Source organism: Harpia harpyja, chromosome 1, assembly GCF_026419915.1.
Source record: "Harpia harpyja isolate bHarHar1 chromosome 1, bHarHar1 primary haplotype, whole genome shotgun sequence".
Classification (NCBI taxonomy): domain Eukaryota; kingdom Metazoa; phylum Chordata; class Aves; order Accipitriformes; family Accipitridae; genus Harpia; species Harpia harpyja.
In genome coordinates this window covers 55304480-55327347 of record NC_068940.1, presented here as the reverse complement: position 1 = coordinate 55327347, position 22868 = coordinate 55304480, and the positions used below count along the sequence as shown (strand labels likewise).

The 22868-nt window shown below is 41.8% G+C and overlaps 1 protein-coding gene across 3 annotated transcripts in view; it reads left to right on the top strand.

Annotated features, from left to right (window-relative positions):
* CNTNAP2 (contactin associated protein 2) overlaps nt 1–22868 on the top strand; it is a 1249274-nt gene that overhangs the window by 1106644 nt on the left and 119762 nt on the right. For all 3 annotated transcript variants that reach the window (XM_052795237.1, XM_052795244.1, XM_052795253.1), the window contains one exon: nt 3293–3463. In XM_052795237.1, coding sequence (XP_052651197.1) covers nt 3293–3463 — 171 coding nt within the window. The remainder of the gene's footprint in view (nt 1–3292; nt 3464–22868) is intronic.

The following is a 22868-nucleotide window of genomic DNA, read 5'->3' as shown; positions in this document are numbered from 1 at the left end:
GCTGGATGGTAACACAGCTGCATACTCACCCTGGTCTCATTTGGGATAGTGAGGTGGCTGGGGAGCCTTTCTCGCTGAAGAGCTGTTTGTCTCCATTAGTACTTGAATTTCATAGTAGGTTCCCTGTAGCTCCCACAGCTCTTTTGCTTGTTGTGTGTTCTTTGTGGTTTAGGCTTATAACTTGGCTAAATATTCAGGGAATGTAAAGCTAGGAGACTAAAATACTAATTTAATTTATAATGACATGCAAGCATTTCTACAAGGTTATTCAGGGCAGCTAAATTAGCTCCTTAACAAGGATTATATTCCTGACTTTTTGTCTAAGTCCTTCTTACTTCACGTGAGTTTATTCAGCAGGTGGAATAAAAACAGTTTTGAGATTCTGCCAGCGTCTAGCATTATCTCTAGCTCCCAGGAGAAGGAAATGTAGATGTCCAGGTACATCTGCAAGTGGGACAGTGTGTACAGAAGTCCATCTGGATCCTGTACTAACAGATTATTGACAGACCACTCATGCACCTAGACCATAAGCAACTCTAATATTGAGGGAGCACTCTGAAAAGTGAGAGATGGAAAGAGACCTGAGACCATGAATTAAAATAAAATTATAGACCTTTTTTATCTGTGTTGCTTTATCACTAGGTATGTTTTCAGAGGAAAACCTTGCAATTAATTAGCAGACTTTTCTTGCCCAAGCTTGTTTATGATATGAAGATTATTGACATTTCTATAGAAATTGTTAATAATATTCAATCTGGAAATTACCAGTTTGTGTAAATGGGGTCCATAGTAATACATATGTGGTGGGTTGACCCTGGCTGGATGCCAGGTGCCCACCAAAGCCGTTCTATCACTCCCCCTTCCTCAGCTGGACAGGAGAGAGAAAATATAACAAAGGGCTCGTCAGTCAAGATAAGGACAGGAGAGATCACTCAACCAGTTACTGTCACGGGCAAAAGAGACTCAACTTGGGGAAAATTAACTCGATTTATTACAAATCAACCAGAGTAGGGTAATGAGAAATAAAACCAAATCTCAAAACACCTTCCCTCCACCCCTCCCTTCTTCCTGGGCACAAATTCACTCCCAGATTCTCTACCTACCCCCGCCCCAGCAGCGCAGAGGCATGGGGAATGGGTTTTACGGTCAGGTCATCACACATTATTTCTGTCGCTTCATCCTCCCCGGGGCAGGACTCATCACACTCTTGCCCTGCTCCAGTGTGGGGTCCCACCCACGGGAGACAGTCCTCCACAAACTTCTCCAACGTGGGTCCTTCCCATGGGCTGCAGTTCTTCATGAACTGCTCCAGCATGGGTCCCTTCCACGGCGTGCAGTCCTTCAGGAGCACACTGCTCCAGCGTGGGTCCCCCACGGGGTCACAAGTCCTGCCAGCAAACCTGCTCCATGGGCTCCTCTCTCCACAGATCTGCAGGTCCTGCCAGGAGCCTGCTCCAGCGCAGGCTTCCCATGGGGTCACAGCCTCCTTCGGGCACCCACCTGCTCCGGCGTGGGGTCCTCCACGGGCTGCAGGTGGATATCTGCTCCACCATGGACCTCCATGGACTGCAGGGGGACAGCCTGCCTCACCATGGTCTTCCCCACAGGCTGCAGGGGAATCTCTGCTCCGGCGCCTGGAGCATCTCCTCCCCCTCCTTCTTCACTGACCTTGGTGTCTGCAGGGCTGTTTCTCTCACATGTTCTCACTCCTCTCTCTGGCTGCTGTTTTCTGTCTGTCCCACAACTTTTTTCCCTTCTTAAATATATTATCCCAGAGGCGTTACCACTATCACTGATTGGCTCGGCCTTGACCGGCGGCTGGTCCGTCTTAGAACCGGCTGGTATTGGCTCTGTCGGACACAGGGGAAGCTTCCAGCAGCTTCTCACAGAAGCCACCCCTGTACCCCCCCCTGCTACCAAAACCTTGCCACACAAACCCAATACAACATGTTGAAAACCAGCTGACCTAGCCTAACCGGTGAATTCAAAGCTATATATCTGTGTTATGAATGCCCATTTCATCCCCTTTTCACTGCTCACACATGCATGTACACACATACACACAAAATCTCACTTACAACTTTCCTTCTGGGATGCATTAAAGTAAATGGAAAGCTGCTTCTTTTTCCAAAGCATCTTATTCTGCATTCTTGAGAGAGGCAGAATTAAATGGAGGGATGGAGAGAAATATGGAAGGCAATAGTATGCATGTATTTAAACCTAAAGCCTTCTTCTATTAATTCAGATGTTCAATTTAAATTTGAATAGAGATTAATAAATTACACAATTTATAACACTTCAGACTTGGGTGTGGGCCAGTGGTGTTATAGATAAGCAGTGTTGAGCTTCTGGAGCTTCAGCATGCTCATTCATATTCATCCAGTGCAAACCAGAGAACTAATAGCATTATCACCTAGTTCAGTAATCAAATAATAGAAAACCGATCTCTGGGAGTTTTGACTGGAATGGAAAGTAGTTTCTTATTGTGTTTATTAGCTGGAATACTAAGGACTCAGCTGTGGTGAGTTAATGAGTGATATTTTAATAAATTTCTGAATCTGTATACATAAGCAGAAGCATTCTGATGAAACCAGAATCAGCTGTTTCAGTCTCTCATTGGCTTGCTGTATCACCTATATCTTACAAATATTTTTGTCTTTGCAGTGTAATGCTACCTTGCACAGGATGTCAACTGACATGCTAGCTGAAGTACTGTCATAGTTCTTGAGGATTATTATGATATTTCTCCAGTGGAAATGTATTAGGGGCTATTATGGGCATATGTTAATTGTGTCTGTATTGCTTAGCTTCATTTATTGGATTTTTCCTGTGATACGTATTAGTAGACTTCTAATAGACATGGCTACATTTTCAGAGAAAATGGGTGTAGCTGTGTAGAGTAAATTTGAAGACAGGTAAGTTACACGTGAGGCAATGTATGAAAGCAAAACATGTGCCTGAGGTGAGGCAGTCACCAAATTAGTGTTTCGCCCATCTGTCTGATCTCCCATGAATTCAGTGTTACTATACTAAACATGTAGTAGCAACACATTTGTGTATGACTGAATGTGATAAATTAGGAACTTTAAAATGAATGTACCATTAACTTGCTCTACCTTCTGAAACCTGACATGCCATATCCAGAAAAACAAGGAGGTAGTAGAATCAAGGTGTTTGGGGGCTTTTTCAACGTAGACAACACTGTAGCATATATTGACATTAAAAGCTTCAACATTTCAGACAGCTTCAAGGGAGTACTGAAACATGTGTCTTTCCTGTCTATCCCATGCAGGGAATTACTGGAATGCAGCTTCTTTTGTTACTTCATCATCCTACCTTCACTTCTCCACCTTCCAAGGGGAAACCAGTGCAGACATCTCTTTCTATTTCAAAACGTCAGCCTCAGATGGGGTGTTTCTTGAGAATCTGGGGAACACTGACTTCATCAAACTGGAGCTGAAATGTAAGTTTGTTCTTCCCATCACTTTTCTTGGCACCTGAAGCGGGTTCCTGTCAGATAGTAGGTTTTAAGAAATGTGTATCATTCAGTAAAATGTGTAAGCTCGCTAAATTCTGGAAAAACTTCCAAATCAAGCTGCTTGACATATTTTCAAGTTGCCTTACGTGGGAGAATCTCTTGAAGTATATTTGGATTGTTTATTGAGGGGAGAAATACAAAGAAGGATAGAACTGGTAACATCAGTTATAAAAGTGACACTGACCTGAAAAGATTTTTCAAAATTGCATGCCAGATTTATTTCTTTAAAGTGTGTGTCTTCAGCTCTGTGTGCTTTTCTATTTTATCTCACAGTTGTTTTGGAAATAGGGGAAAGAAAGAAAAAGGAGAGACCATCCTAATCAGCACTAAGGAGCCAAAGAGCTGAAAACTTGCATGAGATATTTAAAAGACCTAAAAAATCTCATAAAAATAAATCTTTATCAGTGTTATCTATTAATAAAATTGCTGATCTGAAAAAGAGGGCATAATGATATCAAGAGGCAAGGTAATTTTATTATTTAACCATTTTTAATGGCCCAGGGGCAAACTTTCCACGGAAGGTTCCAAAATCCTCAGCTGTACTTGCATTCTGCTTAGTGAAATTGAAGCAGTTGAATTAGGGGGGGAAATGTTTTATGTCTCCTTTGTTCTCCCTCAACCCAGTTTACTCTGCCATAAACGGGAGCAGTGACAGGCCTGCTGTGCTACGTGCAGCTGTTATTACAGCCTCTTGTGGCACATTACAACAGCAGGGTTACATGAGTGCAGCAAGCTGCCTCCCTGCACTCCAGCACCGGGAAAAGCATTTGTGCTTCCTTTTGCTGCAGGAGCTACTCATGGACACCAAGGACCTAGCTCTAAATATTGATGCACAAAAGTCAGCATCAAAAGTCACTAATGTTGAAAGAGAAGAAAGTGTTTGCATGCCCCAAATAATGTATTCTTATGCAGATTCAATGTGATTTTCACACGCACATCTAATTTTAAAACAAAAAGCCATTTTTGACACTTCCCAAAGTCTAAAAACACAAATTAGAATGTAGAAATTTAGAAACCACCAGAAGGCCCCTTTAAAATGTAACTAAATTTTCCCTCTGGGTAAAGTAAAGTGCCACGTTCCAAGTGGGTGACAGCTTCTTTTCCCTCTTTCTACAAGGAATTTAGTTGATGTTCTTAATCCCAATTTTCTGTAATCTGCAACTGGTGCAAATCAAAATAGCTCCTATTGAGTCACAGGGAATAGTCTCATTTGTATTAACAAGGGGCACAGCCCTTTAATAATAAAGGGGCAGCTATTTCTAATTTCAGTTTGAATTTAAGTAGTACTTACAGTCAGCTAAGGTGGACATCTCCAGAGCTTCTTGCTCTTCTACTGTATGGAAGGTATTCTCAGCCACTGTATTTATCAGACCAGCCATGCTGTTCACTTAGCTAAAAGTTGACAATAACAGTGAATAAAGGTGACTTGGCAGTGACTATAACTCTTTTGAACTCAGCACAGTTTAAATAATAATCACGCTGCAGTGGCTCGCTGAATACATGCACCAGTTCAAGAAAGCATGTGGCAGTGTACCCCAACTATCATTAAACAGGAGTTTAATTTTAAGCCTATGCTTGAGATCCACTGACTTTGCTGGGATCTGGCATACACATAAATTCAACCTCTGCCTCATGTCCCTGAATCTAAGCCTTAAATTACAAATTCTTGATGGCAGAAATTGAACTATCATCTGTAAAAACAGTCTGTAAGGTCAAATATACTATTACTGTTTAAAGAAGTAAAATGCTCTTGATTAAAACTGTCCTGACTGTATTTGCTAAAAAGTACAAAGCAGTTCATTCAATATAATTGCATTCACTCTACCTTTTCTTTCCTGGAAACTATTGCTTGAAATTTTCAGAGCCCCAGAAAATAGGCCTTTCTGTGACTTCAATGTTCTACCAGCCAGAGCTCAAAAAGAGTTGAATACTGTGGGTTTAGTAACAGAGAGAAACTCATTCTCTCTTCTGAATTACACGTTTGTTTAATGAGCGTTTTGTTTTATGAAGTTTTCATTTTTGTTCCATTCTAGTGTGCACTTACGTGGTTTTGGAATTCATTCAAATGAAAAGTAAAGTTTCAGAATTTCAGAAGCTCCTTACATGGCTTACAGTAGCCTCTGCTGCTTCTTAAAAGTCTGTTTCCCCTTGACAGAAGTCCTGTAAAATTAATATGTGAATTTGTTTCTTAATGAAACATAAAGTTAAGTCAGTAAGGTAATTACAGAATTACCCCTAAACCCAGAAGGTTTCCTTTGGCAAGCTGCTTTCTAGGTAACCCATCAAATTCTCTAGTAGAATGGCTATTTTGTATTAAAGGTTTTTGCATAATGGCCGTCATCACATATTTACTGCAAGCTGCTGCACTTCAAACAGTGGGTGCATCGCTTTTGACTGTTCATTGCCTTCTCATACAGGTACAGTCCCCATTGAAGAAGAATGACTTCCTACAAAACCTGATCTTAATTTCTTTACTTTTTATGGTTCCAAAAGGAAAATGTTGAAATCAGTGTCCTGCCAGCAGACAGTGCAAATTCTATTTTTGTCTTCCCTTACATGTGAAATACCTGTGTGTACCTGTAATATATGGTTAGTGATGCATAAGCTTAGCTCTGCAGACCAGGAACTGAAAGGTTGTACAATATCCAGTATTTTAATCAGCTTGCTGCACTTGGTGCATGCATTAGGGAAACAAATCATTCAGTCTACAAAAATTCCTAGCTTCAAGTCTTTGGAAAGGAGTTTGCTATTGCGTGTTTTATTCTGAGCACAAGGGTTGTCACTAGGAACACTCATTAAATTATTTTACTCGTGTGCTGTCTTGGAGCTTCTTATGGTCTAATAACTGCACAGATTATTTTCTAACTCTCTAGATTTCTAAGAAAAGGAGGTGGAATTTGCAGTATCTTGAAGAGTAACTACATGTGCCTTCAGCAAAGCCCCAGATTGCCATCTCTGAGGAGGGGGGGAATACAGGAAGGAATTGACCAACATGTTTCTCTGATTTAAGAAATAGCTTTTCCAAACAGCTGACAAGGAAGACTGTCATGAAAAAAAAAACATGATACTATGAATGTGGCTGAAGTCTTTAGTTATGCTATTTATCAAGCAGCTCCTCTGGCAAGCTTGTACTTGTCACCATTCATGGAACAGTTGGCAGAGATGTAGAATTACCTGAAGCCTCAGTTTTTACATACATCAGTAAATCTACAGAACCCCATTATTTTTATAGCTGGCTGGTCAGCTGACAACAACTAGGATTGCTTAGAACGGAGGTAGTTGGATAAGGTATAAATTTTTCAGTAAAGCAGTGCTTCCAGAAAACATATGTCTCTGGTCAAAATTTCCAGATGTTTTTTAAATTAAAACTGTTTTTTAGAGAGAGAAAAAAAAAGATATTTTCTCTTTTAGAGCTTTCCTACACAGTTTTGGGAGGGTTTAACCTAAAAACCAGTTTTCCTATAAAAACACCATTGAGACCACCATTTTTTCATTTATGCAAGCCCCCCCCTCCCCTCACCATGGGCATTTTTTTCCTTCTTTAACCTTGACCTACCTTTTAGGACCCAGAGGTATGTAATCTGCTGTCTACAAAGCCTGCCAGGGCAACAGTCTCAGACAGTTCATTGTCAGTGCCTTTCATAAAAGCAATCCACCAAAAAGTTTGAATGTCATTTCAAGGAACTGTTTGGCATGTTTCTCAGAGCCTCTCATTTGCTCCCCAGTGTGTACTTGAAAGCACCTATGAAATTTAGTGACCTCTCTCCATGTAACTGTACTGTGTATGTGCAGTAGAGCTGGCACTTGCTCTGAGAGGTGATTGGGAGTTGGCTATAGTATGCAGTACTTCTATGAACTGAAATAAGCTGCGTGGCCCATCAGAGACACATATCTGCCGTAAGAGACCCACCTACTACTGCTAACCAGTTTAGCTGGCCATTGCCCTAATTCATCCTTTGCCTTTACCTCTGTCCCCTTGTTGCAGAGGTTGGGAGAAGACCTACCATGCATGAAACAGAGATGAAACAGCAGCCTGTATGTCAGCCAACAGCAACATGGATCCTTTAGAACTTCACCAGCAATCCTAATGTTCTTTTTTTAAGCACTTCAGGGTTGAATGTTGCCAAACGAAACATGCCAAGAATTTCATTTTGAATTCTTGAAGACTCTCAGCTCCCCTCCCCATTCAGGTCTTCCTTGCAGTCATTCCTCCCTGGAAATGGTAGCTTTGCATAACAGAGCCTGGCTAGAGCCATTGAGGTGCAGGGAAATAAGCCTCCAGGATCCTAACTTGAAACTCTGCAGCAGGCAGGGGGCTACCTAAAATCTGGCTGAATATCAACATATCTGACTAGGGTCAAATGAGCAAGAGTATGGGTTTGTACATTTATGAGATGTGCATTGAAGACTTTGGAGAGTTACAACTATGAAAACCCAACTACTTCATACCTGTGAAGTGTTTGTCAAACAGACCACCTTTGAATTTTCTGATCAAGAGAAATCTCAAGTTTTGGAAGAGATGTATTCCTGAAAGCAAATTTTGGAAGGGGCATATTCCTGAGAATTTGGGAAGAAGCGTCTACCATCACTGTTTTGTATCAGATTCCCAAGACTGTTGCTCTAGAAAGCCTGTGGTGAATTAAACTATTTCCAGAAAACTCTCTTAATGACACTGTCATATAATTCTAATGAAAATTATACTCTACTCACTTCTGTAGTTCCTTTCATCCCAGTACCTCCAAGCAATTTACAGACACTAATGAATTGTGTCTCACTTATTACTCTGAAGTAAGTAAACAGCAAGTCAGTTTTGCAACAGAAAAAGAGATGAGGCTTAGAGTGATAAAGGTCATCTTGTGTTTGATCCTGACATGAACATGTAAGAGAGGAAGGAGCTTTCTTATTCATTTATTGTGGAAAGATAGAAATATTTACAACCACTACATTCAGAGATGTCACTTGGCTGATAACCCCTGCAATTCTAGCTGCCCTAAAAGTCTCCACAAGGAGCAACCAGGGAACTTGGCTGCTGTGAAAGGGATTACATGGAGTAGCTTGCTAATAAGAGCAGCGATATGGCTTCAGGATGGGTCTACTTGATCTGTAGTCAAGGGATACTGACAGCACTCTTAATACCTAACATTTGCACTTCAAGAGAAAAGTCCTACATTGCTTCTTGTGCTTAGCTGTTTCTAGGCTACGTATTTGAGACATAAGTAACTTCTCCAAAATCAGACAAGAAGCAGTGACAGACCAGGGACCATGATTCCCATTGCTGTTTGCTTCTTCCCAGACAGCATTCATTCCTCCAGACTGAATGCTGTACACATGACTGATAAATAGATTTTCTTACAAATTTTAATAACTTCATTACTTTTCTCCAGAGGCATCCTAAAATGGAATTCTACCATACCGATGAGTTTTCCACATGATACTCTTTGAGTTCCCATATGTTAATGTAAATGCAGCTTACATTTTCCACTGCTTTATTTTTCTAGCTGGGTAGGGAAACTGGTGTGACCTTTGTTGTTTCTTTTAATTGAGTTGTTATTTTGCCTTCCTAGCAGAAGGTCACTTTTTTGAAAAACAGTACCCTAGAAGAGCATGTTGCATTAGTGTCAAAGAATGCACAGGACACTGAGGAATCTCTTCATCCCAGGGGCCAGTAAGAAGTTATCAAATTAAATGGAAAAACATTAAATTTCTTCAGGGAAATTTTTGACCCAAATGTTTTTACAGCAGTATTTGCAAACTCTTATCCTATTCCAGGACAATATGAAAGTTACAAACAAAAAAAAAAACCTAGTCTGAAGAATTGCAAGCGCCATTCTTTTAAAGACAAGATTCCTCTTCAGATGAGGTAGGTGATGCAGAAAAGCCTGATATTCAAACAGGGCAATTTATGGCCTATCTGAGAAGGCCAGTTCTACCTGTATCCTTGTTCCTAATTAGCAGATGAGGATTGGTGCCCAGGCTGGCATGTGGGAGCAAGCCAAAGAAAGCAAATAAACATCCCAGCTGGGAAACTGGCTAAAACAATAGAAAATCCTACGCACAGGGCTGTGGGAAAATTAAGGCCATCAGTAGCTCTTCTGTAACTAGCTTGGATTCTGACAGGGTACAGGTTGCTGGGTACAAGTTGCTCTGCTTTGGTCTGCCCCAGCGTCAGTATGGCATTCATGACCCTGCACTGCACAGTGCTGTACAGCATCCCCTCAGCATTACCCCTCTCCTTTCAAGGGTGCTGGGATGCTTTTCTCATTGCCATAAATGCCACTTTAATAGTCATTTTATGTGCAGTGTCTTATAAATCAGTTACAGCTCACATAAAGTTCAAGGTGGAAACTGGTTGGCATTCAAAAAGCATAGTTCTCCCTAACTTTGGTTTCTATTGCACTAAATACATGCAACACATGGCAAACCGTTGCTAGCACTACCACCCACTAGCTCATCTCAGGTCTTCGCCCTCATTTCCAGTCTACTTTCTGTTACATTCTGAAACTGCATATGCTTTGTTACGTTCTTCATGTATGCTGATCTTTTGCTGCAGAAAGTAAATATTTACTATACTGCACAAAATTACCAGATGTCTTAGGCACATGACAGGAACAAAACTTCTGGGTCCTTTAATTTAGATTCTTGCTCTCACAGACAACCACGATGCATAACTCATGTCTAGCTCCCTAAATTTGTCCAACTCTCTATTGAAAATAGTTTGAATTTTTGCCAGCTGGACAACTGCTTCAGACGTTCACAAATTTGTTGCTTAGAAATCTTCTAATTTCTAACAGTTTTATTTGCATCTTTTGTTTTTAGCCATTCATTCTTGTTTCGGTATTGTTCTTTGGCTGAAGTAATTATTTTTCCTTCCTAGCATGTACTCTCCCCTTGTGTATTTATGGAGCAATCATATCTTCTCTCAGCTTTTAATTGCTACATTAAGCAAGGCAAATTCACATCATCTCTTCTCATAAGATATTTTCTCTTGTTCCTTTCTCTGGTTATGCTAATAAGGTTGTCCCTACTCATTTCACCTTGAATTCTTCTTTTTTAAACACAGGTAATCAAAACATTAATTCTGATAATGGTTTACTAGTGCCTTGCACAATGGCATTAATACTCACCCTACCCACTGCATCCTAGAAATTTTTGGCCAATCACAGTGGGATCCCATTTCTTATGTATTATTTTCTGACCTTTCCAACATTATGTTACTGGCAAAAAAAATTTAGACATATGCTGACTTCTTGTGCAAAGGTATTCATTGTAATACTAAATATGGCTTGACCCCCCAAAAATTAGAGGTCCTTTAATTTTCTGATGACCCATACTTCATCCAACTCATCAACAATCTGTGCAATTCTGTTTTCCATCTCTGCTCTTTTTGGGAGTAAATCAAATATACTAGATCTGTAACAATTCTCTTCTTCCAAAAATCAGAGGGTTTTTTAATCAAAGAAGGATATCCATTACATTGACTTTGTTAAATCCTTTATATGCTTTCCTATTCTTTGTGTTCTGCCACACATTAGAAAGTGGTGTCTGCTTCACTTACTGGCTTTATGCGCACTCTTACCTTGCTCAACTGCAGGGTAAAATCTCGTAAGTCAGTCATAAAACTATGGTAACTCCATTAGTTTACATTTTCTTTGTAATTTCCTGTAATTTGAAATAAAAATGCACATGTATAACTGAAGTCAACAAACTGATACGTAAAGACTTTCTCATCCTGCTACTCTTTGAAGTGACTGTGTGACTTCTTGCATTAGTTCATGTGGTAAGTAGTAGCAGGATGCCACTTTGAGCTCAGTTGACTTCTCAATCCCAACTTTGTCGCTGAGTTTTCTGCTTTAACAGGGTAAATGCAACATCTTCCAAAACAAACTAGGAGAACAAGCTTCCTCTCTTCTTGACAGTAATGACTGAATTTGGTTTACTTTGTGACTGGATGTGTCTCCTCCTGAAGACAAGGTGTCAGTGGCTAGATCTACCAGCAGGCTTAAGCATCTCAGTAGAAGATTTTGATACTCAGAATACCTATTCAGCTGCCACCTAGCAGGAAGTGTGTCAAGCCTGTATCAGCCTAAATTTTCCAAAGGAATTTCCTCAGGATGTATCCTCTGGCATGTCCGGATGTGCCTGCATCTTTGTAACACCTGAGTAGCACATGAAGAGCTCTGATTTCAGTGGAATAGGCACTGCTCTGCCTACCTTACATGGCCAGACTTGGCAGATGTTCCCAGCGCATTCCTTTTCTCTGCCCACATGAGTTTCAGATATCTACTTTCCACTGCATCTGTGGATGCTCTGATTACTAGATTATGAGGAAATAATATCTTTGAATATCTCAATCTTTTCTTCACCACTTTTCTGGAATAATGGCATTCTTAATGAGCCATGGAGTGAATAAAGGGATAGACCTAGTGGCTAGGAGACCCATCTGAGGTGCAATTTCTGCCCCCCCCCCCAATACTTCAATATTTATAAATGCTCATCTCAGCAAAGGACAAGTGTATGATTTTTAAAACATCCTGCCCATGGGACTAAAATGAATCTCAGCTGCTCTTTCAGTAAGGAAATAGCCCATGCAGTCTCTGCAATGACACAATCACACAATCACAATATGGTTGAGTACGGAGGGAACCTCTGGAGGTTACCTGGTCCAACCCTCCTGCTCCAGACTTTGTCCCTGATCTCTGGGGCCTGGGACTCCTGAAGGCTGGTCTTGCTAGTGAAGACTGAGGCAAAGGCGGTGTTCATGACCTCAGCCTTTTCCATATCCTGTGTCACCAGGGCCCCTGCCTTATTCAGCAGTGGGCCCACATTTCCCCTAGTCATCTTTTTGCTACTTAGGTAGCACTTAGGTACTTGCAGAAGCCTGTCTTCTTCTTGCCCTGCTTTCTCCTCTCAGGATCCTGAACTCCACCATCTCATGATCACTCCAGCTGGTGGTGTCTTCAACCTTCACATCCCCAGCAAGCCCCTCCTTTTTTGTGAGTGTAAGGTCCAGCAGAGCATCTCTCCTCATTGGCTTCTGTTTCACTTGCATCAGGAAGTTGTCATCGATGCTTTCCAGGATCCTTGCTTATGCTCTGCTGTGTTGTCCCTCCAACAGATATTGGGGTGGTTGAATCATAGAATCATAGAATCATTTAAGTTGGAAAAGACCTTCAAGATCATCAACTCCAACCATCATCCATGCCCACTAAACCATGTTCTGAAGTGCCTTGTCTACACGCTTTTTGAATACCTCCAGGGATGGTGACACAACCACTTCTCTGGGCAGCCTATTCCAATGTGTGACAACCCTCTCAGTAAAAAAATTTTTCCTAATATCTAACCTAAATCTCCCTTGCTGCAACTTGAGGCCATTTCCTCTCATCCTATCTCCAGCCACCTGACAGAAGAGACCAGCACCCAGCTCACTACAAGCTCCTTTCAGGTAGTTGTAGAGAGCAATAAGGTCTCCCCTCAGCCTCCTTTTCTCCAGACTAAACAACCGCAGTTCTCTCAGCTGCTCCTCATAAGACTTGTGCTCCAGGCCCCTCACCAACTTGGTTGCCCTTCTCTGGACACGCTCCAGCAGCTCAATGTCTTTCCTGTAGTGAGGGGCCCAAAACTGAACACAGTACTCGAGGTGCGGCCTCACCGGTGCCGAGTACAGGGGAACAATCACTTCCCTGCTCCTGCTGGCCACACTACTTCTGATACAGGCCAGGATGCGATTGGCCTTCTTGGCCACCTGGGCACACCGCTGGCTCCTATTCAGCCGGCTGCCAACCAGCACCCCCAGGTCTTTCTCTGCCGGGCAGCTTTCCAGCCACTCTTCCCCAAGCCTGTAGCACTGCATGGGGTTGCCGTGACCAAAGTGCAGGACCCAGCACTTGGCCTTGTTGAACTTCATACGATTGGCCCCAGCCCATCGATCCAGCCTGTCCAGATCTCTCTGTAGAGCCTTCCTACCCTCAAGCAGATCGACCCTGCCTCCAAACTTGGTGTCGTCTGCAAACTTGCTGAGGGTGCACTCAATCCCCTCATCCAAATCATCAATAAAGATACTAAACAGAACGGGGCCCAACACCAAGCTCTGGGGAACACCACTTGTGACCCGCCGCCAACTGGATTTCACCCCATTCACCACAACCCTCTGGGCTCGAACATCCAGCCAGTTTTTCACCCAGCGAAGAGTACACTTGTCCAGGCCACAAGACGCCAGCTTCTCAAGGAGTATGCCATGAGAGACAGCGTCAAAGGCCTTGCTGAAGTCGAGGTAGATAACATCCACAGCCTTTCTCTCATCCTCTAGGCAGGTCACCTGGTCATAGAAGGAGATCAGGTTGGTCAAGCAGGACCTGCCTTTCATGAACCCATGCTGACTGGGCCTGATCCCCTGCTTGTCCCAGACTTGCCATGTGAGTTCTCTCAAGACAAACCATTCCATAATCTTCCCTGGTACCGAGGTCAGGCTGACAGGCCTGTAGTTCCCCGGATCCTCCCTCCGACCCTTCTTATAAATGGGAGTCACATTGGCAAGCCTCCAGTCCTCTGGGACCTCCCCTGTTGACCCGGATCACTGATAGATGATGGAAAGTGGCTTGGCAAGGACCTCCACCAGTTCCCTCGGTACTTTTGGATGGATCCCATCAGGTCCCATAGAAGAAGACCCACATGAGGACCAGGGCCTGTGAACATGAGGCTACTTCTAGCTGTCTCTAGAACGTCTCATCCACTTGTTCTTCCTAGTCAGGTGGCCTACATCAGACACCCACTATACTGTCACCCACACCACTCTGCTCTTTAATCCTAGTTTTAAAGCAGAAAAAGATTTTCTGTGACTAAATAAGATATTATCAAAGAGGAGGTGTTTTTAATAATAATGCAATTGTATCCATGATGCTTCAAATATTTATGCACACAATTCAAATTATGTCAATAGATTGATTCAAGTAAATATATTTTTTTTTCTCTTTAAGTGTTTGTGAGAACATTATAATGTAATAGATGCTAAATGTTCATATAATGTTTTGGCCACAGATTTTCCTAACACTTTGAAGCATTTTGTCATGGTTTAAATGCTAGTTTAAAAAAATACCAATTTAAATCACGATGAAAATTAATTAATTTTTACGTCATTCTTGATTCAGTCTCTCTACCTTGCCTTGCTACAGTTGCTCTGTGGACAAGCAAAAAGAATGTTTCTTCTCCTGACTTTTCATTCAGAAACCTTGCACACATGTATAATTTCTTACATTTTAAAAGAAAAGAAAAAACATTCATGTAAAATTTGGTTAAAAAGTTAATAAAACAGTGGATCTATTTTTTAAGAAGAGCATGAAGGCAGTTACTATCACAAGACTGTCATTACACCATCTTGCGTAATTTAGGCTTTTTATATCCTCTTGACTTTGTTTTTAAAATATAGCTTGGATCGCTGTAGTGCATTTTGTCTCTACTCGTGCACTGCAGACAGCTCTCTATTAGTATGAATTCTTAACAACAAATGTTTTATACAGTCATAAATCCTTTCACTCACCCTTCTATGTTTTCCACTGTTGCAGCAGGAAATAGGAATGGGTCTCCTGTTGGCTTTACATTTACAGATCATGTATACAGTGAAGCAAAGTAGTTAAGAAAAGGTGGCTAAACCAGGCAGGTCCCTCACTCACAGACCAGTCAAAAATGAGCACGTAGCATGTGGCTGTGCCCTGTATCCTCTGCCAGTGTGTTACAGGAGTTTTCTATCTCTACATTTCTACCTTTTTTACCATGAAGTCAGAGCACATATTTTTGCCTCCAACATGTCAGTTCTTGTCTCCCACTCTCCTGTACCACTCCATGATACTCCTGCTTTGTATTTTTTGTAGATATTTTTTCCTGCTGCAGAATAAAAAAGTAAACAATACTGAAGATACCATCTTCCATTTTGGGGGGTCTACCCTGCATGTTGGCAACCATAAATTATTACAAGTGTAGTTGTCAGAGAAGAAAATCTTTGTCTAAAGCTTTTGATAAAAGGGAGCCACAGTTAGTTGGGTCCGTTTACCCTGCCCCCTTACACACACCCTTTTCATATACAGAGTTACTACACTAAAAGTAAACTTGAGTCATTTTTGGATGGCCTTTTTTATTGTGTTAGTACAGCACATAGTGCAACAGGTTTCCTACTCTGATGGTGAGCCCTGGACAGCCACAGACAAAGAAATAGCAGCCATGAAAAATTGCTTATAAAACAGCCACTACAAATGACAAAAACTTACATGGCCAGGCAAAAAAAAAAATCAATAAATTCATATCGTCATGAGCACCAGGCCAGACGTAAAAGTTTTTTGGTAGCTACCACCCAGGCATCTAAGTACCTTTACAAGTCTTAACGACAGTCTACAGAAGAACCTACAGCTAATACACAAATTACAGAATAAGAAAAACAACACAGAAGAGGAAGAAAAGGACACGGGCAACGTGCTTTCTCAAAATCACAGCACAGAAGAGTGACAGTCTTGATGTCTACTTTTCAGGCCCACACCAGGCTCTTACTACTTTTAGTATGATGCACAATTTACAATTTTGGCTGATTTTTATGACATTCAAAAGTGACATATCTGAGAGGGGGGTTGATATCCTTTGCATCTGCTTATAAGCACTCAGACCCATTGCTCAGCATTTTTAGAACCGTGCCAACTTCATAGCAATTTTTCAGAGGAAAAGAAGCCACTCTCTCCTCTCAAAAATCTCTCTGATACTTTACCATGCTCAGACATAACCTGATTTCAGAACGTTAGCACCCACTTTTATTTTGCCTTTCATCCAACAAAAAATAACTAGCAGTTACATAAAACCCTGTAAATGCTGCATGGGAGAGCTGTTTTGACATCTGTGCTTCCCCCTTGTTGTGGTGTCTTCTGTTGCATGGGACCAATTCAGGTCCATGATAAAGTGTTGCAGTTAAAAGGATATAATGAAGTATATTATAACCCACTACAGACAGGAAAGCATACGCCTCCTCTCCTTTTCCACTCAGTGCACTGACTACGGTTCCCTTTGTGTGAATCATCTCTCACAAAAGAGACCAGAAGATATTGCTGCTGTATTTTTTTAAGCTGTAGTAACTCTCATGAGATGAATCAACAAGACCTTCAACTGAGTCACTGTTCCTTCCTTCCTTCCAGGCAGCTAAGTAATTATTGCAAGAGGGCTGGCTGGATGGGAGTTAATGTTGTCTATCTGAAATGGCATTTATTGCCTTAGAAGTAAAGCAAGTAGGTATTTTTTCAAGCCCTGCTCTAACCATCTGATGTTTGACCTTAAACAAGTCCTTTCACATATCTTTGCTTTGATTCCCTGTTTATGCAGGACTGATAATGTTATTTTTCATTCTTGATGTCCATGGCTGAAAATTGCTGCATCAACTGCAATATAATCGTAAAAATATGAGAGTTGTTTCCAAGTGCTTATCTACAAGACAGCTGGAGTGCAATTAGCATAACTGAAGTAATTAATAAATAATGATAATAAATAATTATCTTCTTAGGGCATATTTGGCCTTTGCATGATCTTGCATGAGAAAATTTGATACTTTCATTTAAATGCAATAATTTTATCCCCCAAAGCAATCTAATCTACTGTGTAGGAAGACTGATATTTCTGTTTGATAGTTGATAGTTGAGTTTATTTTAAAGTGAAATAAAAATAACTGATTCTTAGTTATTACCAAAATCAAATCCCTCCTTATCTTTGTCCTCACACAGATGCTTACTCATGACGAGGAAGGTGCTGTATTCAGTTCTGATTTCCCTTCATATTGAGCTCCAGTATAGTTACACCTTTCCAAAATATTGTGAATTACATGTGTAAGTAGTTGTCTGCCAGTAGAAAGAGAATTGGTGTCAGTCCACAAGGTGACAGAAGCCAGGGCCATTTTTTTTTACTACCTTGCACCTGGTGAGAATTTAGCCAGTTGCAGGTAGCCTGTGTGCTTTGGAAAAGGTCAAGGCAGGTTTCCAGCAGTTAAAAGTTCCCCCTCAGCTGCATTCAGACAGCAGGTTGGACCACCCTAGGGAAAACTCAGGGAAGGATTATAAGTCTGCACTGTTCTCTGCTCCGGCTTCTGCTCCAAAGGAGTAATCTAATCTTGTGTGTGCGTGGAAACTCAATGGCTCACTGACATAATCGCTCTCTACCAGAAACAAGATGTAACCGAGAAGTGCTGCATCTAACAGATATGCCTCTTTCTATATGCAACTTCTTAACCTTTTCAGAGCAGACTATGGTAGTGAATAGCCTACTTTTAATACTGGTATTGTTGAAACAGTGCACCTGTAAATGTGCACTTGAGGAAATTACTTCACACAGTAGTATCCCAGACTATTATTTCCTTAAATACCGAAAAACGGAAAGGAGGGGGAATAGTGTTGCTAGCTGAACTCATGTAAAACAGCAATAAGGAAGCACTGAAATACACTTGCAAATGTTTCAGAATATGTAGATAGGGGTATTGGTGCAAGTGTCATGTGCACAACAAAATTAAGCTTGATGCTGCAGACTACCCCACAGACTAACAGAATAATAATGTGTAATTTTTTATTTCTTTATATGTTTACTTGTAGCAAACTCTGATTTCTTTGACTTTCCTAATGCAATCCAAGAGACTAATCATGCACTGGAGAAAAATGGAAAATGTAGGACTCTGTGATTTACTCCTTGGAACTGAATTATGCAGGAAACTTTTAGCTGCCAGAAATATAGATTACACTAGCAAAACCTTGTTTAGGAGACACTATTAGAATCCCCTAGCCATATGAATACAGATGACAACCATCTTGGTGCCATGCTCCAGAAACACATATTTACTGCAAGTGATACACTGCTGGTAATGAATATACTTTTTAATTTCTTCCTTCTACCTGCTACTATCACTGTAGTCTTATCTAGCATGAGCTTCAGCAAACCAGCTCACTGTTATGTTCCAATTCCATTCAGAGAGGCATGTATTCAGCATTAGAGGTTAAGCAAGGGAAACAGACAACAAACAGATTATCAGCAGCAAACTAATAGTCCTACAGTCCATCAGCATTCTTTTTCACTGAAGCTGATGAGGAAAATTACAGTGGCCTTCAACTAGACCCCACAGAGAGCTGTCACCCTCACACTGAAAAAGTGTTTCCTGATGTTCAGAGGGAATGTCCTGTGTTCCAGTTTGTGCCCATTGCCTCTGGTCCTGTCACTGGGCACCACTGGCACGGAGCCTGGCTCCGTCCTCTTTGCACCCTCCCTTCAGGTATTATAGACATTAATGAGATCCCCCTTGAGCCTTCTCTTCTCCAGGCAACAGTCCCAGCTCTCTCAGCCTCTCCTCATATGTGAGGTGCTCCAGTCCCTTCATCATCTTTGTGGCTCTTCAGTGGACACTATTCAGTATGCCCATGTCTCTCTTGTACTGGGGAGCCCAGAACTGGACACAGTACTCCAGGTGTGGAGTGCTGAGTAGAGGGGAGGGATCACTTCCTTCAACAACAATCCTACTAATGCAGCCCAGGATACCATTTGCATTCTTTGCCACCAGGTCACATTGCTGGCTCATGTTCAACTTGGTCTCCACGAGGACCCCCAGGGCCTTTTCTGCAAAGCTACTTGCCAGCTGGGTGACCCCCAGCATGTACTGCTGCATGGGAGTTTTCCCTGCCAGGTGCAGGACTTTGCACTTCCCCTTGCTGAACTTCATGAGGTACCTGACAGTCCATTTCTCCAGCCTGTTGAGGTCCCTCTGGATAGCAGCATGGAATTCCCAGTTTTGTGACATCTGTGAACCTCCTGAGGGTACACTCTGCCTTGTCATCATCTAGATCATTAATGAAGATTTGAAGAGGGTTGGAGCCAAGATTTACCCCAGGGATAGTTGCTATCTTTCCTACCTTCCAGCTTCCACCTGCCTTCTCTTCACTTGCCTTTTCCACAACTTTTTTCTGTCATCTCCTCTCACTGGTATTTCCTAGTACTCTGGGAATCCCAGAGTATGGGAGTCCCAGAATTTCCCAGGACTATGCTGCAATGTAGTACAGTACTTCTGAGCCAGCTGGTATGTATTGAGTATCTAAGATTAAAGCCACAGGTGAGAATAATGAATTTCAAGGGCTCAGCATGGAGACAATAGGTGAAGATTATTATAGTAGAGGGAGTCTAATCCAACACAGTCAATGAAGGAACAAGAAAACAGCTAGCTATTCATTCAGGCAGCCAGATATATGAAAATATATTTGAACAGTCATAAAATGAAATTATGAAAGAAGGATTTTAACATATGTAATTCCCATTAATCCAAAGATGCTTGGTTCCTGTAGACAGAAAGCTAGGACTTTTTATTTGTCCAGTTGTTGAAATTGCTGGTCCAGTTGTAAACCTTAGTAGAAGGAAGATGTGAAAATATCATGGAAGCAGGACAATAATGTATTAAATTCACATCTTTTAAATATACAGCAAAATAATTTATTTGTGTGCAGTCTTGTCTTACAATGTGTCAGCATAGTCATATGCATAAGAAAACAGTAGCTCTTGCTGAATCAGGACGTCTCTCAGTAGATCTAATTCACTGTCCATTTGCAAAGAAATGTCACTGCAAGTTTGCAGCAACCAGATGTAGATACTGCACACAGCAAAGACTGAATCAAGTGCCTTCAGGCTGCAGACTAAATGGTGGAGAAAATGAGGATCAAAAATATGAGAAGGATAGGCACTTCAGAGGATGCACTTTTCTGCATTTGACAAAGCCTTTTTCTTTATTATTCATTCTGATTTGGTTTTTTGGTCTGCAGGATACTTTGAAAATTTCAAAATGAAAACATTATATAAAAACACACTGAAAAGGTCATAAGAAGCTTCAGACATTCTGAAGACTTCTGTATTCCTGATGAATTTGCAGAGGAATTTAGTCAGTCCTATTCACGATAAATTAGTTTCATTAATCTTTGCAAGAAAACCACCCTTGGATTTCTATTTATATCTTTTCTAAATATTACGGTATCATTTTTTCCAAACCTCTAAAGGTTAAAGCCATTCAGTTATACATGTTTTCATTCCTTTACCTTACATTGAGAAGTTAATTTCTCTTCTCCTTTCTATACATGTTTCTACTGTTCCTACAACTGAAGGTAAAATGTCTTTAAAAATATTTTCTCCAAGCAACAATAATTTCACTCAGCAGAAATCAGTAATACTGTTACAGAATGTCTGAAATCACTCATATTTAAAAACTAACTTTACAGTTATATCATCAAAATGTTAATACTAATAGCAGTCACTGTACTTCCTTTTTCACAAGGAAGTAATATTTTATAAATATATATGGTAATCTCTCTTCCTCCATATCTCAAGTCCCTGAATGTCAAGGCAGGGATTGGGGGAACAAAGTGCCTCCCATCGTAACCCAACTCAGGTTCAAGATCACCTGAGGAGCCTAAACATACCTAAGTCTATGGGACCTGACAAGATGCATCCCAGGGTCTTGAGAGGATTGGCTGATGTAGTTGCCAAGCCACTCTCCATCATATTTGAAATGTCATGGCACTCAGGTGAAGTCTCCAGTGACTGGAAAAAGGGAGAAACATCACACCCATTTTTAAAAAGGGTAGAAAGGAGGACCCTGGGAACTACCGACCCATCAGCCTCCTCTGTGCCTGGTAAGATCATAGAACAGATCCTCCTGGAAGCTATGTCAAGGCATATGCATGACAGGGAGGTGATTAGAGACAGCCTACATGGCTTCACCAATGGAAAATTGTGCCTAACTAACCTAGCGGCCTACAATGGAGTGTCTGCATCAGTGGACAAGGGAAGAGCTCCTGGTGTCATCTGGATTTCTGTAAGGCCTTTGATATGGTCCTCCACAACATTCTTGCCACTAAATTGGAGAGATATGGGTTTGATGGATGGACTCATAGATGGATAAGGAACTGGCTGGATGGCCACATCCAAAGAGTTACAGTCAGGGGTTCCATGTCCAAGTGGAAACCAGTAACAAGTGGTGTCCCTCAAGGGTCCGTGCTGGGACCATTACTATTTAATATCATAGAATCGTTTAGGTTGGAGAAGTCCTTTAAGATCATCAAGTCCAACCATTAACCTAGCACTGCCAAGTCCACCACTAAACCATGTCCCTAAGTACCACATCTACACATCTTGTAAATACCCCCAGGGATGGTGACTCAACCGCTTCCCTGGGCAGCCTGTTCCAATGCTTGACAACCCTTCTGGTGAAAAAACTTTTCCTAATATCCAATCTAAACCTCCCCTGGCGCAGCTTGAGGCCATTTCCTCTTGTGCTATTGCTTGTTACTTGGGAAAAGAAACTGACCCTCACCTCGCTACGGCCTCCTTTCAGGTAGTTGTAGAGAGTGATAACGTCTCCCCTCAGCCTCCTTTTCTCCATGCTAAACAGCCCCAGTTCTTTCAGTGGCTCCTCATAAGACTTGCACTCTAGACCCTTCACCAGCTTTGTTGCCCTTCTCTGGACACGCTCTAGCACCTCAATGTCTTTCTTGTAGCGAGGGGCCCAAAACTGAACACAGTATTCAAGGTGCAGCCTCACCAGTGATAAGTACAGTGGGATGATCTCTTCCCTAGTCCTGCTGGCCACGCTATTTCTGATACAAGCCAAGATGCTATTGGCCTTCTTGGTCACCTGGGCATGCTGCTGTCTCATATTCAGCTGGCTATTGACCAATACCCCCAGGTCCTTTTCCGCCAGGCAGCTCTTCAGCCACATCTTCATCAGTGACATATACAGCGGGATTGAGTGCACCCTCAGCAAGTTTGCAGATGACACCAAGCTGAGTGGTGCAGCTGATAGCTTGAGGGAAGGGATGCCGTCCAGAGGGAACTGAACAGCCTGGAGGAGTGGGCCAATGTGAACCTCATGAAGTTCAACAAGGCCAGGTGCAACGTCCTGCACCTGGGTGGGGCAGTCCCCGGTATCACTACAAACTGGGTGATGAATTGAGACCAGCCCTGCAGTGGAGGACTTGGGGTTACTGGTGGACAAAAAATCAGACATGAGCTAGCAATGTGCACTTGCGGCCCAGAAAACCAATTGTATCCTGGGCTACATAAAAAGAAGCGTGGCCAGCAGGTCGAGGGAGACGATTGTCCCCCTCTACTCCACCCTGGTGAGACCCCACCTGAAGTACTGCATTGAGCTCTGGGGTCCCCAGCACAAGACAGACATTGACCTGTTAGAATGGGTCTAGAGGAGGGCCACAGAAGTGATCACAGGGCTGGAACATCTTTTTTATGAAGAAAGGTTTGTTGCATTAAAAGGTAAAGAAGTTTGGCAGAAAATAAA